At 38.9% G+C, this 18,479-nt stretch overlaps 1 protein-coding gene across 1 annotated transcript; it reads left to right on the top strand.

Moving 5' to 3' along the window:
* The first annotated feature begins 17,141 nt into the window (after nucleotides 1-17,141).
* On the top strand, nucleotides 17,142-17,859 carry LOC131251032 (nuclear speckle RNA-binding protein B-like). The gene has a single exon (XM_058251499.1). It carries the CDS (start codon nucleotides 17,343-17,345, stop codon nucleotides 17,766-17,768), a length of 426 nt encoding a protein of 141 aa, XP_058107482.1. The 5' UTR covers nucleotides 17,142-17,342; the 3' UTR covers nucleotides 17,769-17,859.
* The last annotated feature ends 620 nt before the right edge of the window (nucleotides 17,860-18,479 follow it).

Genomic DNA, 18,479 nt, shown 5'->3' with positions numbered 1-18,479 from the left:
GTGAACTTAGAAGTTTTAAGAGCAATTTTACATTGTTATAATTGGTGTAGCTTCTAGGAGTTTTCTATGGGCTGATATGTTTTTTCATGTACAGTTGAAATAACAGTTCTTACAGGATGAATGAGTGGATTTACATATACAATACGTGGGCCCATGGAGCTTGACTGTTTTACAATATTCTAAAACAGGTGTTGTGGAAGGGAGCAATCGGTTGATGTGGAGGTAGAGGTGTAAACCATCCGAGCTAGCTCGGTTAGCTCACTCGACTTGACTTAAAAAAGTTTGATTTGACTTGGTTTGAAGTTGAGTTCGAGCCGATTTTTTGAGCTCAGAAATGAGTTCGAGCTGGCCCCAACTCGACTTGACTCGGATTGCTCGAATTGAACTTAGATTGAACCAGTTCAGTGACTCGATTACTTTGGTATTGATGTTGCTCACCAAGTGTTTGATGAAATGACTCAACGAAGTGTGGCTAGTAGCAAAGAAGGTATGTATATAAAACCAATATCCTTTTTTTTTTCCCTTGATTTTTATGTTGCTTAGAAGGTATTTGATAAAATACTTGTAAAACCATTGCTGCTCTTTTATATATGAGATTTTAAAGGTGCAATTTAGGTGTTTGTGAAAATGCTGCACAGGCAAACTCAGCTCGATCTTGGCTCGAACTTGGCTCGAGCTGACCCGAGTTGCTGGCCAAACCGAGTTGAGCTGGCTAGTCAGGCTTGAAGACCGAGTCGAGCCAAGTTCGAGTAGAGGTCAGCTAGTGGCCGAGCCGAGTCGAGCTGAGGCTAGCTCAACTCGGTTCGACCGGATGTACACCCCTATGTGGAGGGAAGGTTTATGTAGATCAAATCCATGCTGTCCATTAGATATCCCACCCTTTGTTTGGCTGGATATCAGAAATCAGGCCGATTTAAAGCTAATGTGGGCCACACCACATGGAAAAGTCCGAGATGGAAAATCCCACCCTTAAAATTGTTCAAATTGTGTGTGAATCCATTGTAGTGCATATCTGCCATCCAATCTCCTCATCTAATGCCCCGCATATGCTTTAAAAAAAAAAAACAATCATGGCATTCCCTAACTCATGTGGACCACACTGTGAATTTAGAAGTTTTAGGCATGATTTTACTGTGTTCTCTAATGGTGTGGTCCACCTTAGCATTTGATTGGATTTATTTTTATCGATCCATGGTGAAAATGTGGCGTCGCATGGACCATGGACCGTGTGAATTTGATTGATTTTCCTCACGTACCGCTCAGTTAGCGCTAATCAGGCCCACCATAGCCTACGTCCCTTGGCTAGTGGTCGGTGCTTGGTGGACCCCACCATGAAGTATGTGTTTCATCCATGCAGTCTACCCACTTTCCGGATCATTTTATGGTATGAACCTAAAAATGAAGTAGATCAAAATCTCAAGTGGACCACACGGTGTTGATTGAACTCCCACCCTTAAAAACTTCTTAGAGGCCACAAAAGTTTTGGATTAAGTTGATATTTATTTTTTCCCTTTATACATGTCTATATGACCTAATCAACAGGATGAGTGTCAAATAAACACTACAATCGGCCCTAGGACGTTTTAAATGGTGGAAATTCAATCGCTACTGTTTTCCGTGGTGTGGTCCACATGAGATTTATATTTGCCTCATTTTTAGGATCAAGCCATAAAATAATCTTTAAAAATGAATGGACGGTGTGGATAAAAAACATACATCCCAGTGGGCCTACAAGCACCGACCACTAGCCAAATCGCGTCCATTTATTAGGTGATCTGTAGCTGGTTTGCATTTAATTATTCCCGCATCATACGTCGCCTCAAAACAGAATAGTTATTTCCCTGCATGCCTACGAGTAGTTAGGATGGCATGGTTGGTAGGAAAATATTATCTTATGAAGCTGTATCTTGCGGATGAATGGTTAACATCAACAATTGTAACATTTAAATGAAGTTGTGCGAACACAGTGGCGCAGCAAGGGACGTGATCATCTCTATCTCGTCTTCCTCATACGATAATTACTCCCAGGTCATAGAGCTCTCTCGACCCTTTAAGAGAGCTTCCTCGAATCCACGAATCCACGGTGGATAAAAGCAGTAATAATTAGTAAAAAATAAAATCACTACTCTTTAAATTAGGACCTCAAACTTAGTAAAGAGTTTTAGACTTAGGGTCGTTTGGCACCTTGGATTGGAGGGGAGTGGAGGGGGTTTCAAATCCCGTTAGTTGTTCAGCAGCACAAAGTAAATGGGGGTTTTAAATCCAGGGGGTTTCTAATCCCCTGTCTTAGGGGTTTGCAATCCATCGGTGAGAGCTTGAATTACAACTAAAATCATTTCAATAGTTGCATGTGTAACATGTGGGTCACTATACACTATCATTCTATTGAGCATGTGGCCCACTAATGATGATCAGCACCATCCAAACATTGTCCATGTAAATCAGCATCGTCCAAACATTGTCCAACACCATCCAAACATTGTCCATGCGTTAATCAACAATTAAAAATCATTGGTTAGTCACTCAGACATGATCGTGCTTGCGGCCCATCTGAGACTTGGAATTTCATTATTTTTAGGTAAAGCATATATTTCAACGGGCTTATCATAACCATTGTGTCAAAAATTACATATCTCACTAATTAGAGATATTAAAGTTGATTTAGTAATTAAATTCAAACCCCTGTAAATATACCATGTATAGGTACTTTTGGATTAAAGTTGATTCACACACCAGGGTGCCAAACACATGGGAGGATTGCAAATCCAGAGGGTTTCCAATCCTGGGGGTTCCTAACCTAGGGGGTCCCAAATCCACGCTCCCAAACAGGCCCTTAGACTCCAACTCAAACACCCTACAAACATGACTTTGTATGAATAATAAACTTATTATTTATAAAGGACATCTATTCCTACTAGACTTCATGGTTTTCAGCCAAAAATATTAAGTATCCAATTTCGTATGACCACATTATTCTTGTAATTTTTCTAAGCCCTTTTTATATTGGGCGTGACTCCTTCAACTCAAAGGATAAAAAGTTATACTCAAACTCAAACTCAAACTTACTATTTATAGTAAAAATGAAACTAAATGGGACTTTTAACGCTCGATCTGATCAAATCTCACAAATACAATGTGGGCAACCCAATGTTTGGTTGGCTTAAGTAGGTCCTCCTACCCCAAAATCATATAATATATCAAAAAATTTATCCCGATTTGCGAGATACGATTGATTTATGGTTTCAACGGTCAGGATCATTTTCTCCTCTGATCGGGCCTTCTCTGGTCTATCTTTGTCATGAAAGTGTCTGCGACCTGCTCTATATTAGTTCCCTTCATTTCAAAAGAATTCAGCCTCGAGTTCTCATTCATCTTTGATTCATGATACTCATTCAGGTCTACAACGTTGAAAATATATGAGATTTCCATGTCATCTGGAAGATCAAAAATACAAGTGATGTCATTGATTTTTGGAGGATCAACTCCGGTCCAATCTTTTTGTTCTTCAATTTGTTGTATGTTTCGGTTGGAAATCTCTCCTTGCGTATGAAACATAACATTATCGCCCACCTTAGAATACCTTTTGTCGCCGATGCCTGTCGCTTTTTTTTTAAAAAAAATATATATATATTTTAAGGTTAGCTTGTTAATACACAGCCCACTGTTAGTCCACACTCCACCGTTAGCCACCCCCACTTGGCTTGCACATTCGCATGAATGCCTATAATTCAGTCTTTCATATGTTCTACTATAATGCTCATGCCTGGGAGCTTGTGCAAAGGGACTAAGACAAGTATTTGGCGAGGTACTCAACCATAAACAATCTGAAATGAGGATTTTCCTGTTGAGCGGTTCATCATATTATTGAATGCAAACTCCGCTTGAGACAAGACTAAATCACATTCATTTAGCATGACACTTGAAATACACCAAAGGAGGTTTCCCAACATACAATTCACAACTTCAGTCTGTCCATCGGTTTGCGAGTGGTAGGTACTACTGAACTGAAGTTACGTACCAAACCGATTATATAAAGTTCGCCGAAAGTGATTAATGAATTTCGTGTCATGGTCAGAAGTAATGGTATTGGAAACCTCGTGTAGGTGCACAACCTCTTTGAAGAATAGATTTGTCATATGTGTTGGATCAAGGGTATTCTTAAATGTGATAAAGTGAACCATTTTTTAGAAACGATCAACCACCATGAAGACCGAATTTATACCGCGCTATGGTCGTAGAAAACCAAGCACGAAGTCCATAAAAAAGTCCTCCCAAGGGCCTTCAGGCATATATAATGGGGTGTAGAGGCCCGTACTCTAAGACTGTCCCTTGGAGGTATGACAAACACGACAACACTGCACCGCTTTACTCACATCATGTACCAATTGCAGCCAAGAATATTGTTCCTCAACAAGAGCCCACATCTTGTCTCTCCTAAGGTGTTTGCCAAGCCCACTTCCATGTAGCTCTTAGATAATTTACTCCATCAGAGAACTTTGAGGGATGTATAGTTGATTCCTTATGAAGAGGAAATCGTCTTGCATATGTAGGTCACTGGGATGACTCTTTTGGCATATCATCCATGCATCCTTGAATTCCTCATTTTTGGCATACAACTCCTTGAGACAGCCAAAGTTGACCACCTTATTGCTCATCATAATTAGTAGTGATGCATGGCGGTTAAATGTGTCAACACTTTATTTTGTTACCTTGATTTGTGCTTCAGAACGAACGTGAATTCTAACAAAAATGCGACCCATCTAACATGCACACAATTCACGTTAGTCTGACTATTAATGAATTTTAAGGCTTGATGGTCAGTGTAGATAACATATTCTCTCTTAATCAGATAATACCGCTAATGTCGCATCACTTGAATCACTACGTATAATTCGAGCTCGTATGTCGACCGTTCTTTTTTTTTTTTTAGCTTCACTGAGCTTCTCGTTGTAAAAGGCAATCGGCATGCCTTTCTACGATAAGACTCCTCCAATTCGAACATATGAGGCGTCACACTCAACCTCAAACAACTTGTCGAAACTGAAAAGAATCAGGACGGGTATTGTAGATAATCGATGCTTGATTTCGGCAAAGCTCTTATTAACATCATCGGTCCACTAAAACTGGGAAGAAATACTTGCTTATTGATATACTTCAAATGCTTATGCTAGATTATAATAAAGTTTATATGGCATTGGCAATCAAAACATCACATCTTATAATATCTCAAATCAATTAATACAGTCCACCTTTCAAGTATCCTTAATTTGACAACCACCAACACCCCTTTTGTAATCCTTAATTTATCCATTTCATAAATAAAAAAATCATAGCCATTTTCATTAAAAAAATAAAAAATCAATAATAGATTACTCCTTTGCAAGCTCGTACATGTCGCATGCTTAAAAGTATACGTGTGATGCCATTAAACAACATTCTAATATCCCAAGTCCCTATAATTTTACATGTGTCATCATCACTTGTGTAAATTATGCCACCATCACATAATTGATATGTCAAAACAATTACTGTGTTGTGTCCTATGAAATCAAATGCCCAAATTCAAAATCCATTGATACTTTAGATTCTCTTGTGTAATGATAGATAATAACAATCTTCCATCCTTGGATGAATCTCTATTTTCTATTACTTTTCCTTGGATTTTTTTTTTATTTTTTTTATTTTTTTGAATTTGATGTTTGATTATGTTAGTTTTAAAATTTTCTAATTTACTTTCCTGAATTTATGATTTTTGTTAGAGTAATTATTATTTTTGCAATTTAAACACTTTCCTATTTCGTGTCTTTTCAACTCTAATCTTGTATGATCTTTCCCACTAATACCTTTCTAAGTAGATACTTCTCCAATCATCATTGTATCACTAAAAGGTTATTCAAGTGTTTTTCTTCCATACCCTTTGGTCAACAACTTGGACACAACTGACTCCATATTAAGATTTGGATCATTGTTATGATTCATTATTAAACAATTCCACGGAGCTGGCATCGAATAGAGTAAGAGTGCAATATTTTCTTCATCGCCAATCTTCACATTAATTGTCATCAATCTGTTAATTATAATATTAAATAAATTCAAGTGTTCTTGCAAAGAAGACACTTTCTTCATCTTTAAGTTGTATGGATATCATTGGATAAAAATCTTATTTGACAATCATTTCCCTCCATACAAGTTATGTAATTTGTCCCACAAATTTTTTGCAATGGTTTCATCAAATACATTGAACACCAAATCATCAATGGCAAGTAAAAGATCTACTATGGTTAATTGATTTTTCTCGTCAAAAACCTTATATAGTATCTCTATGAGTTTCTTTTCTTCCATTTGATTGCAATTTCACAACCTTTCTTCACCAACATTACATTCATTTTTAATTTTCACAGTGGATAATTGAATTCATCTAGCTTTGATGCTTTAAATTTGGTAAAACTCGATTTACCCATCTGAAACACAACTGTAACGTGAACACCAACATTGATCTTATGCTAAAAGGCTTCTTAACTTTTAACTCTACTGCTAATTGTAGAGCAAGAACTCACACACACAATCAATGCAAGCGAAACAAATCTTAACTTTTAACTCTACTAGTAATTGTAGAGAAACAACTCACACACACAATCAATGCAAGCAAAACAAATTACAGATAAAAAGAATCAAACCAAAACCTAAAAGACAAAAAAATATAAAATATAAAAATTTAAATGGTTCAACAATATTTTTACATCCATCGAACAACCGTATAAAGTTTTTTCTTCTTTAAAATAAGAAAAATTAATAATACATATTTTACCATCTCTCCCTTCTACTATACCATAAATCTCTTAAAAAAAACACCTAACTATATATATATATATATATATATATATATATATATATATATATATATATATATATATATATATATATATATATATATGAGAAATGGTTCTATGCAGTCGAGCTCATGGAAACTTCCCATGAGGTCAAGCTGCGTGGGCTCCACCGTGATGCGTGTCGAACATCAACATCGTGCATTTGATGGGTCCGCTTTAAATGATGGGATTTCCCAAAAATCAACCGTATACGGAACTCAGGTGAGCCATAACATCTAAAATCATGTGAAGACATGCCTAAACATATAAAAGCACTTGGTGGGACCCATCTAAAATTTGGATGCATCTGAAACTTGGTCTGACCCCTCATCTAAGTGGGACACACATAATGGATGGGCTAGATTTGTGAACCACACCTCGGTGGGCCCAACAAATGATTATGAATGTTTTAATGGGAGGGTAAACCCTCTCAACTTTTGTATGTGGTGTGGCCCACAAAATTCATCGATTGACTTGATTTTTAAGACCAGGGCCCACCATGGAATGGTGCATCTGACTAATTGGGTAGATGTTCGACACGCATCATGATGGGGCCCACACAGCTCAACCTCATGGGAAGTTCCCATGAGGTCAATGACATAGAATATATATATTCTATGAGGTCGAGATATGTGGGCCCCACCGTGATGTGTGTCGAACATTAGCACCATGCATTTGATGGGTCCCTTTTAAATTATCAGATATCTCAAAAATCAGCTGTATAGTAAACTCAGGTGGTCCATACCATCTAAAATCACGTGAAGACAGGCCTAAAACATATAGAAGCACTTGGTGGAGCCCACCTAAAATTTGGATGCATCTGAAACTTGATATAACCCCTCATCCAAGTGGGCAGACATAATGGATGGGCTAAATTTGTGAACCACAGCTTGGTGGGCCCAAAAAATGATTATGAATGTTTTAATGGGAGGGTAACCCCTCTCAACTTTTGTACGTGGTGTGGCCCACACATTTCACGGCTTGACTTGATTTTTAAGCCCGAGGCCCACCATGGAATGATGCATCTGAATGATGGGGTTGATGTTCGACATGCATCACGGTGTGGCCCACTTGAGTTCCGTATACGGCTGATTTTTGGGATATCCCATGATTTAAAGGGGACCCATCAAATGCATGGTGTTGATGTCTACATACATCATGGTGGGGCCCACACAGCTCGACCTCATGGGAAGTTCCCATGAGCTCGACCACATAGAACCTAAGCTCATGGGAACTCCCCATGAGGTCAAGCTGTGTGGGCCCCACCATGATGTATGTCGAACATCTACCCCATCAGTCAAATGCACCATTCCATAGTGGGCCTAGGGATTAAACATCAAGTCAATCCGTGACTTGTGTGGGCCACACCACATACAAAAGTTGAGAGGGGTTACCCTCCAATAAAACATTCATAATTATTTTTTGGGCCCACCAAGATGTTGTTCACAAATCCATCCCATCCTTTATGTGTGTCCCACTTAGATGAGGGGTCAGACCAAGTTTCAGATGCATTCAAATTTCAAGTGGGCCCCACCAAGTGCTTTTATATGTTTTAGGCATGTCTTCACATGATTTTAGATGGTATGGCCCACCTGAGTTCCGTATATGGTTGATTTTTGGGATATCTCATAATTTAAAGGGGACCCATCAAATGCATGGTGTTGATGTTTAACATACATCATGGTGGGGCCGACATAGCTCGACCTCATGGGGTTCCCGTGAGCTAGAACCTTTCTGGATATATATATATATATATATATATATATATATATATATATATATATATATATATATATATATATATATATATATATATATACAACGCATGGATTAAATGCGAACTTTTTTGAAAACCCATCATACGTGATGTGGATCCAAAATCTTAACCGTTCATCATTAACTCGAAGAGATCATTGTTTCCCTAGATAATATCCAAGATTATTGTCTTTCTTGGAAGGTTAGAAGCCATATCACTGCCTTTGGGTCTGGCCCCAAAGCAGGGCTGAACTCATGGGACCCACTTCCTATGATCTGTACTAATGCTCTGGGCTAGCCTAGTTATTTGTTGGTTTTTAACTGAAGAAGCATGAATATATATATATATATATATATATATATATATATATATATATATATATATATATCTTTGATCATATCGAATACTATTCAATGTAATTGAACTTCAAAATTCGATAGCATCGAATGATGAATGATTGCATCGAACTTCTAGACAAAATCCTCCAGCAACTAGAGGTACATTTGATCGAGCTGGCTCGGTTCATGTACACCCCTATCCTCACGTATGCTTGCCTGCGTGCATATGCACACCGAAAGCGGATTGGCTAGTGTACCTCACACCAGCTATATAGATGTTGTATTGACATTAACAAGTTCTGTGGGTTTGATCATGAGGTATGTGTTATATCCAAACCGTCCATTCATTTTTCGAGCTCGTATTAAGGCTTGAGACAAAAAATAAGATACATATAACTATCAAGTGGACCACACTGCAAAAAGAAGTGGGGCATTGAACATCTACCATTGAAACCCTTTTTGGGGTCATAGAAGTTTTGGATCAATATGAAATTTGTCTTTCCTCTTCATTCAGGTCTTTGTGATCTTAAGAATAGATTGGATGGAAAATAAATGTTATGTTGGGCCCTACGAATTGTTTAACGGTGAAAATCATTATCTTTGCTACTATTTGTGGTGTGGTCCATATGATCTTTGGATATGATTCATTTTTTGAATAATGCTTTGAAATGATCTCTAAAAAATAGATGAACGGTGTAGATATGATAAATACATCACTGTGGGGTCCATGTAACTTTGATGTCCTTAGAACTGTTCTTACAAGTCGGAGCTCGAGGAGCGTCAGTGCTCATTTTCACACGACACGTACCTACAGCAGCTATATAGCTAGTATGTGGTTAGGGGTGTATACGAGTTGATCCGAGTTGAACTGGGCTCAACTCGGCCCGGCCCGGTCACCAGGCCAACATGTCTAGCCCGAACTCGACCTGGTCAGTAATCGGGCGAGTTCGGGCCAGTTTCGGACCTTACAATAAGTTCATGGGAAGAGCTTTGACAGGTAATCGGCGTCCCATTACAAGGCCCTTGATCAATGGTTTAGATAGTTGGACTATAGACTCCACAAAAAATCTAACTAGTCAGGATATTATAATTCTTTTTTGTATTTGAATGAATCTAGGCCGTTCAAGTTATACGTCTGTGAGGTGGATGAGTCACTGTCACTTCAAAGATGGGCGGTGAACTATCCCAGAAGGGTAAAAGAGAAAAGGACGGGTATGGTTTTGATATATATATATATATATATATATATATATATATATATATATATATATATATATATATATATATATATATATATATACACACACACACACACACACACCACTTGACCGAGTTCGGTCGGAACGGGCCGAGTCGGGCTAGGTCGAGTCGGGTTTCGGACTGAACTGAGACCTATCTAAACTCGGCCCGAACTCAGTTTCGGGCCGAAAAAAATAGCCCGTCCCGACCCGAACTTAGTTCCGGGCTGAAGAAAATGGCCCATTCCGACCCGAACTCAGTTCCGAATCAGGCCGAGTGGAGCTTTTTTGGGCAGAGTGGAGCGAGTTAACCGGGGTAGCCCGGTTCGTGCACAGCCCTGTGTGTGGTACACCAGCCAATCCGCTCCCTGCCGACCTTATCGTCCTTATCCACTCGTGATGCGACAAAAAATAGTGGAATTTACGTCAAGTTGTCGGCGGACTGATAAATCTACCTTTTTTCCTACTTTGGTGGTCTGATGTATTATACTCATGCACTTTCAAACGGTACATGTGGCATCTTAGGGAATAAAATTGAACCGTCCAAATTATGGGGCCACACTTTAGATGGATTGTAAAGGAAGAGTTACACCGAAGTAATGCAGTATCTTGCGATTGAGGGACATCTAATTGACGGTTGGAATGACATATATCCAATGGTTCGAATTTAACAACCGAATTTCAATTAATACAACAATCCCAAATTACAACTCATGTTTCAATGCGTGCTTTTTAGAGAAATTTCCATGAAACTGGCATAACGTATCAATTCAAATCAAGCATATGCAAGATCGATCGAGAAGGTCCACTCATCAGGTGGACAAAACCCTAACATTGAATATGGAACAATATTAAAGTCTTTTCTACCGTCTATATTCCTTACACACGTATGGCCCGTGTCATGAGTGGACGGGCCTGATTATTCAACCAGGACATGCGGAGCGGGTTAGGTGCGGCCCCCGCCGGCCTCACCTAATATCGGTGCCGCCCTGAATGTGGGGCCCACCTTGATGTATGTACTGTATATCCACACCTTCCATACGTTTTTCCAGCTCATTTTAGAAGAGGATCCAAATCTAAAGTGGAACACACCACAGGAAAGGGTGGCGATTGAACATTATAAACTTCTTGACAGCCAAAAAAGTTTTGGATCAAGCTTTTATTTGTTTTTATTCCTACATCCAAGTTTGTGTGACCTTATCAACAGGTTGGATGGAAAATAAACATTACGGTAGGCTCTAAGAAGTTTTTAACGGTGGGATTGCAATCATCACTTTTTCCTATGGTGTGGTCCACATGAAATTTGAATCTATTTCGTTTTTAAGGGATCAACCCCGAAATTGAACTGAAAAACAGATGAACGGCATGGATATACAATACATACATCAAGGTGGGCCCCACGGCCAGGGCTGCACCTAATCCGCTCCCTGCTATGAGTGCATTTTGGAAAAATGGTTCTACCATGGCACACACGTGTAACATCTGAGTCCTTCATTAGGTGGGTCCCACTGTAAGCATGCGATGAATGAAAACTCAGGCCACATTTGCATGAAAAGAAATGCATGATTCAATGTACACGCCGCCTACATGATGAGTAGACCAGGTCTACGCAGTCATCCTACCTAGTGGATGGCCAAGATTTTGCACGTGTGCCACGTAGGCAGTTGGCACGGGTGTCATGCCCTCTCATGCATATAGCAATCTCACTGAAACCCACGTGAATTATGACTTGGAGGCTTGTACGTAACGTACATTAGAAACTTGTATCAGTAGTTACATAGGTTTACTAATCCCACACGCATGTATAACGTTGAAAATTCGCAAGATCCAAACCGTCCATCAGGTGGGTCCCACGGTAGAGTAACTCTGACAAAAAAAATAATAATAATCAAGGGGTCGGCTTATCAGGTCAGCCATAACATAAGAAACTAATCGATGGCTAAGACAATAGTATGGTCGACCCCATGGATGGCTAGGATCACATGCTTGGTGTGAGAGAATGGGATCGATGTGTTATAGCTTTTACATGGGATGGAACACACACACTTGCCGGATTAGGGTGCAACCAAACATCCTGAATAAAATGTATAATATTAATAATGATTATTATTATTTTAACTCACACTCACACACACCACATAGGTACTCAGAACCCATAACCCCGGAGGGTCTACCTACCGGCCATGTTATTATAATAACATGTATTATAATTAGCTCAATAATTCTTAATAGGGCTATGTATGGTGGATCAAACGTACACGTAGCACACATATGTCAAACTCAGACCTTCCAAATCGTGGCCCCATCATGCACAGAGCATGACCCAAAAACCAATATACTTATCTAAAGATAGCTAATATTTTAAATTGTCCATTATTATTTTTTATCCATTTGATCACCTACTGATTAAGTTTTTAAAATTTTGTACATATATTTTATGAAAAAATTATTCCGCGTCAAAAGTGAAATGGAGTTAAAATGTGATTTACATGGGATATTTCCTATATAACTATTGATGATGTGGAAATCTATTCGTCCTCCTTAGACCACTTGGGACCTGCAAGATAAGACAAAGACGGTGACCTTGGCTGCTACAGGGGACCCTCTGATGCCAAAGTCAAATAGACAAGTTAGGTCTAATAGGATGTAAGGTTTTGGGGTGCGGAATTGTACGTACCTTTCACCGTTGGAGGTGCTCTTATTTATAGGTGAGGAAAGACACAGTGATGTAGAGAGTAATTTCCCTGTTTAGTAGGGACATACTGTAGAGGGATTCAGATCCCAAACGTGTCGTAAATATCTCCTGAGATTCTCGACGGAGATCTCGGGGAGATCCATGTTGCGGTCGTCTTCCGAGATCCTCAACTGGGATCTAGAGTAGATACAATTGGAACCAGGTCTGAACTTGTAGAGGCACAAGGTAAGAGTCCGAGGTGGACGGGCATTCCAAAGAGAGGTTGTGCCGACCTGACTCCTTGTCGACCCGCCTTTGAGATATGTAACCGAGCAGTGGGGCCGAGCTCTTTTCCTTAGTAAGATACAGATGGGATATGGGGGATGACAATCCTCTTCATCTTATCATACGACGGAGGTCATACTTTGAGCCTATTTTTCAAGAAATGTTTCGAGCACTAGCTCAGAAATGTATGGGTCTATGGAAGGGTTGACGTTGGCCATAGATGGAAGAATTCTTTCTATAGATGGTTGTCCCCAAGGTTGTTCCGTAAAATATAACAAAATGTCCTTGTTTGACTATTAAGGAGCTCCTCGATTATGACTAGTGTTAGTCGAGGTCCTCGTACTGTGCATGTATATCCAATTTGGTTTTTCCATAGTGGCTAATCCATTTTTACCCACAACAACTATCATTAAGATTCCACTACATAAATAGCTTTTTATACGCAAGGTATTGCGAATGAGGTAGAGAAAAGGTTAAGCCCCTCAAAGCGAATGGCCTCTAAGCAAGGTAGATAAAAAGTTAATTATGCCCACAAAGAGCTAAGCCTTTATCGTGGTGCGAAGCATTACAATAAAGAAAATGAAAGGTTAAGCCTATACTATGAGCTCACTTGGGAGCTTGTAAATGGAGGTAAATGAGAAATGGAATTAGAATTAAGGGCTCATTTGAAAGCTTATAAATGGAGGTAAATGGGAAATGAAATTGGAGGTAAATGAATGGAAAGTAAATGGCTTGCTCAATTGAATTTTGATGGGATTAAATAAAATGCATTTAAAATCCAAATATTATATTTAGATGGGAGTACATGAAAGTAATTGGAATGCGTTTGAATTTTTCATTATATTCACAAGAATATTTGTGATTTTTCAAATTAACTTTAACATTTCAAATAAGTGTACATATGTGATATTTGACAGGATAATTATAATAAATCTATTGAAATATTTACTTTTGTCAAAATTGAGGAAACTTCATCAAGTGGGCCACAAATTTAAGGATCACAAATAAGTAACTTACCAACAATTTTTAATCGTCCATTTAAATAACCAACCTTTAAATGATTTGGATCTTTTTATTAGTGTGATTTTACTAATGTAGTCAATAATTAGATTGTTTAGAAGTACCGTCAGCGTGACACTTGTATGGTGGACATGTGCACAGAAGCATTTTTATTTATTAATGTAACTTTTCAAGGAAGCTCAAAAAAGTCATTTTACCTCATGTACTTCAAAATCCTCTTTCAAAGAGAAGATTTCATTTATAGGGGCCTTCACTTTCACTCCCATTTCATTTCATTTTCATACATTTATTCATCCGAATACACCTCAAATGTCATTTACTTTCAATTCCTTCTATTTACCTATTTTTATGCTCATCCAAATGACTCCTGTATGAACAGTCTCTAGCAAAGAGCAAAACACTAACTAATAAGGCAAATGAAAGGTGAAGCTCATCTGAAGAGCTAAAAAAAATGTTTAGTGTGTGGTGTGTACATCACATAAGTAGACCCAAGGATCAAGTGGACCACACCACACAAAGCAGTGATGATAATGACGCCCACCATTGAAACCTTCACAGGGCCCTAAGTGATGTGTATCTTCATCAAGTGATCACAATGACAACTTGGATGGGTGGGTGTTCAATTCCTGTCCATTTAATCTGCATCCCACCAGAAAGTGGGCCACAACGGAATTGGATTACGTTGTAATCAATATCACCCTCATTTTGAAAAATTGCTATGTTTTAGTGGAAAACATGGAAAGTTAAATGACATTCGTGGAAATGGTGAAGTTCCCATGTTCTCATACAATCATGTGCATGGGAACTTAATATAGCCAAGGTCTTACTCGACATACAGTCGTGGTTCACCTGATTTGTAATGGCCCCTGATTTTCAAGGGTAGTGATCTTCACGGTGGGGCCTACTGCTGTCATGGTACTGATCTGGTGTACACAACTCGAGTGTAATGTTAGTTGGAAAGATGTACGGTGAGTATTCCATCCTCAATATCACTGGAATATTGTTATGCTGTATGGGAACTTTTAACACGTGACCTTTTCTTTTCAGCTGTGACGTCACATGTGTGAAACATCAGAGCCGTGCATAAGGTGGAATTGGAAAGAAGGGAAAGGGATTGGCTACTGACCCTGCCACTAGCCAATGGCTAGTGGTCTGTGCTCTGTGGGCCCCAGCATGATGCATGTGTTTCATCCATGCCGTCCACCCATTCTTTCATATCATTGTATGGTACGATCTCAAAAATGAGATTGATACAAATCTCAAGTGGACCGCACAGTGTTGATTGAATGCCCACCATTAAAAACTTCTTGGGGGCCACAAAATTTTTGGATCAAGATGATATATTTTTTCCCTTCAGCCAAGTCTGTATGACCTAATCCACAGGTTAGATGTCAAATAACCATTACAGTGGACCCTAGGAGGTTTTTAATGGTGGACATTCAATCACTACTGTTTTTCCATGGTGTGGTCCACCTGAGATTTAGATCTACCTCATTTTTAGAATCAAAGCATAAAATTATCTTTCAAAATGTATGGACGGTGTGGATAAAACACATACAACATGGTGGGGTCCACATAGAACTGATCACTAGCCATTTGGCTGATGGCAGCGTCACCACAGCCAAACCGCGTCTGGAAAGAAGCTTTCAAGATCATCCATTCAGAAAATCGGGTGGATCTATTCATCAAGTACGCTACACGGTCAAAATCTACAGACAACAGTAGTCAAACATACCGTACATATGAATCAGCGGATTGTTCAAATTCACGGCTCGGATTTCGTCCCAACTGATGCTAGCAATTCTCCACCGTTGATTGTCATTTTCTAAACCGTCCATTTCTTTATACACAGGCGGCCCACCTGATATGTGGACTGGCCAGTCGAAGTTCTGGGCTATGATCTATTCACCATTGAGACTACCATATTAAGGTCTATGATCCGGCACATGTGTGCCATGTTGTCACGTGTGGGACGTTCTTCGGGATGGCGTGTCACTGAGGCCAAAACAAGCCGAGTCAAGCTGAGCTGAAGCCTAGCTCATGGTCGAGCCGCACCATCGACCCTGACCACGTCAGTCTCTGACCTCATTATCCCTGGAGTCCACGTCATCACATCCAAGCCACCATTCCGCGAAGGACATGTGGCAAATTAATGAAAAGAAGATATCATGCGCCCTTAGCATCGAGATCTTTTTTACTATGTCGCGGCTGACAGTTTCCATCTATCTAACTCCATTGGGACCCACATTCTAAGCTAATATGATGATCTGTTCCATAAATCTTCTTGCTAATAACATATATAAGTATATTTTGAAAAATCAAACTTTATAAATTATTATTCCTTATTATTTTGGATTTGAATTTGATAAATGAAAAAATACATGTAGTCATAACCATCCGTTTATAGTTTTTCTTTTGGAAGATAATAATTATTTCTAAAATGGACGGTTTCGATAATCATAATATATTAGTATCCCGACCCCAATGTTGCGACACATATTGAAATTTTAGTCGCGATAGAGGAAAAATGTAACTCTCTCCCACCATTTATCCGAGAGAACTGATCTATACAGATAATGGTAGCAAAACTTCTGTACCGTCACATATTTACTACTATTATTCCACCTTTATATAAAATCAGAACGATCCAAACCATATATCTAACTATGAATATAAATATCCTGGAAAATCAGATGAATAATTTCACTGATTCGGCCACAATTTGTATTGAAACAGACCGTCGGTTCTCTATTAATTTCAATGTTTTTCAGCCACCTGATAAGTGGACTAAATGATTTTTTATGCCACGTAATATTTATCGTGGGACCTACCTTTTTATTGGTAATGATTTATGACAAACATACAGGTCAGCATAAAAGATAATACAGTACACAAGTTGTGGTACATCTCCTGTAGGTGATCTGTTCTCTATATCCGAACCTTCTCTTTTCTCCTTCTCATTTCTTCCCACCTTCTCTTTTCTTCCATCCAACACCCTTTCTTAGTTTTCTTGTTCGATCTTTCACCCCCCCCACTTTCCTCGAAAAAACCTTCCGTACGCCTATTTAAAAGACATCCTCACCCATCTTTTTATATGTGCTAATACACCTACCAGCACCTCTCCTTTTACTGTATCTTTGCCACTCTTTAAGAGACCAAGATATGGACAACAAGCTAAGTGTTCACCACAAAAGAAGCCCCAAACAAACCAAACCAAAGAAGAAACCAATCAAGATTGTCTACATATCAAACCCCATGAAGGTGGAGACCAGTGCCTCAGAATTCAGAGCTCTGGTTCAAGAACTTACTGGGCAGGACTCCGATTATCGGTCATCGTCGTCCTCGTCGTCGCCGTCGTCGTCCGGCTTTCCAAAATTTAATGAGAAAGGTGTAGCTGATGATCTTTTAAAGCCCTCTGATCGGGCCACCAGGGCCCTGGAAGATGATCCTGACCATTCAGGGCCGTTCCTTGGCGTGGACCCAAGTCGTGAATTGTCGTCCGTTGATTGGCTTGATGATGTATTCACACCCCAGATGATGGAAAACTTCACAGGATTATTGCCTTCCAACCCTTTGATGCTTATGTAAGTTGTGTATATGAATTATGTGGTTTTAAGTTATATGTGTTTATGTAATTATATTCATAAAGATATATATACATATAGATATGGAAGGGATATATTCTTGTGAGTGTTTGCCACACCGCACAGCGTTAAATGGTGGTGACTTCGACACTGTACATACATATCGTAGAGACATCGTATGTATGTTCATCAATCCAAACCATTGGAATTACGGGCCAAAAAATCAAATCGATCAGAAATAGATGATTTTAAAGAAAACATTAATGGTTTGAAATTGATGGGTGAAATCAGATCGTTAAGATCATCCAATGAGTGGGTCATGCTCCATCGATGATTAGACGCATGAAATGGACCGCCGGATTGCTGTGAGCATATGGTGCATTTAAAGTAATAAATGTTAAACATTAGGGTAGTTGATATTAAATTCTTATAAAGGAGCAAACCCTAGATATTTCAAGTGAAATTTTTGATAGATTACACCTACTCAATGTTGCTAGGTATTAAGATGTTTTAAACAGCCCATCAAAGAAATTCTCTATCTTTATAAGATCAAATTATGTTTCTCAATGTAGGCTATTCTTTTTATAGTGACAGTTAGCATGTACAGAAGGTAGTGGGCCACTTTTTGCAACCCTGATATTGATAGACACACCCTTCATTTCTGCTTTTGGTAAAACATTGTAAAAGTTTACAAAAAAGTAGAAAGAAAAGGGTG

Source organism: Magnolia sinica, chromosome 7, assembly GCF_029962835.1.
Source record: "Magnolia sinica isolate HGM2019 chromosome 7, MsV1, whole genome shotgun sequence".
Classification (NCBI taxonomy): Eukaryota; Viridiplantae; Streptophyta; class Magnoliopsida; order Magnoliales; family Magnoliaceae; genus Magnolia; species Magnolia sinica.
This window is presented reverse-complemented; position numbering and strand designations above follow the sequence as displayed.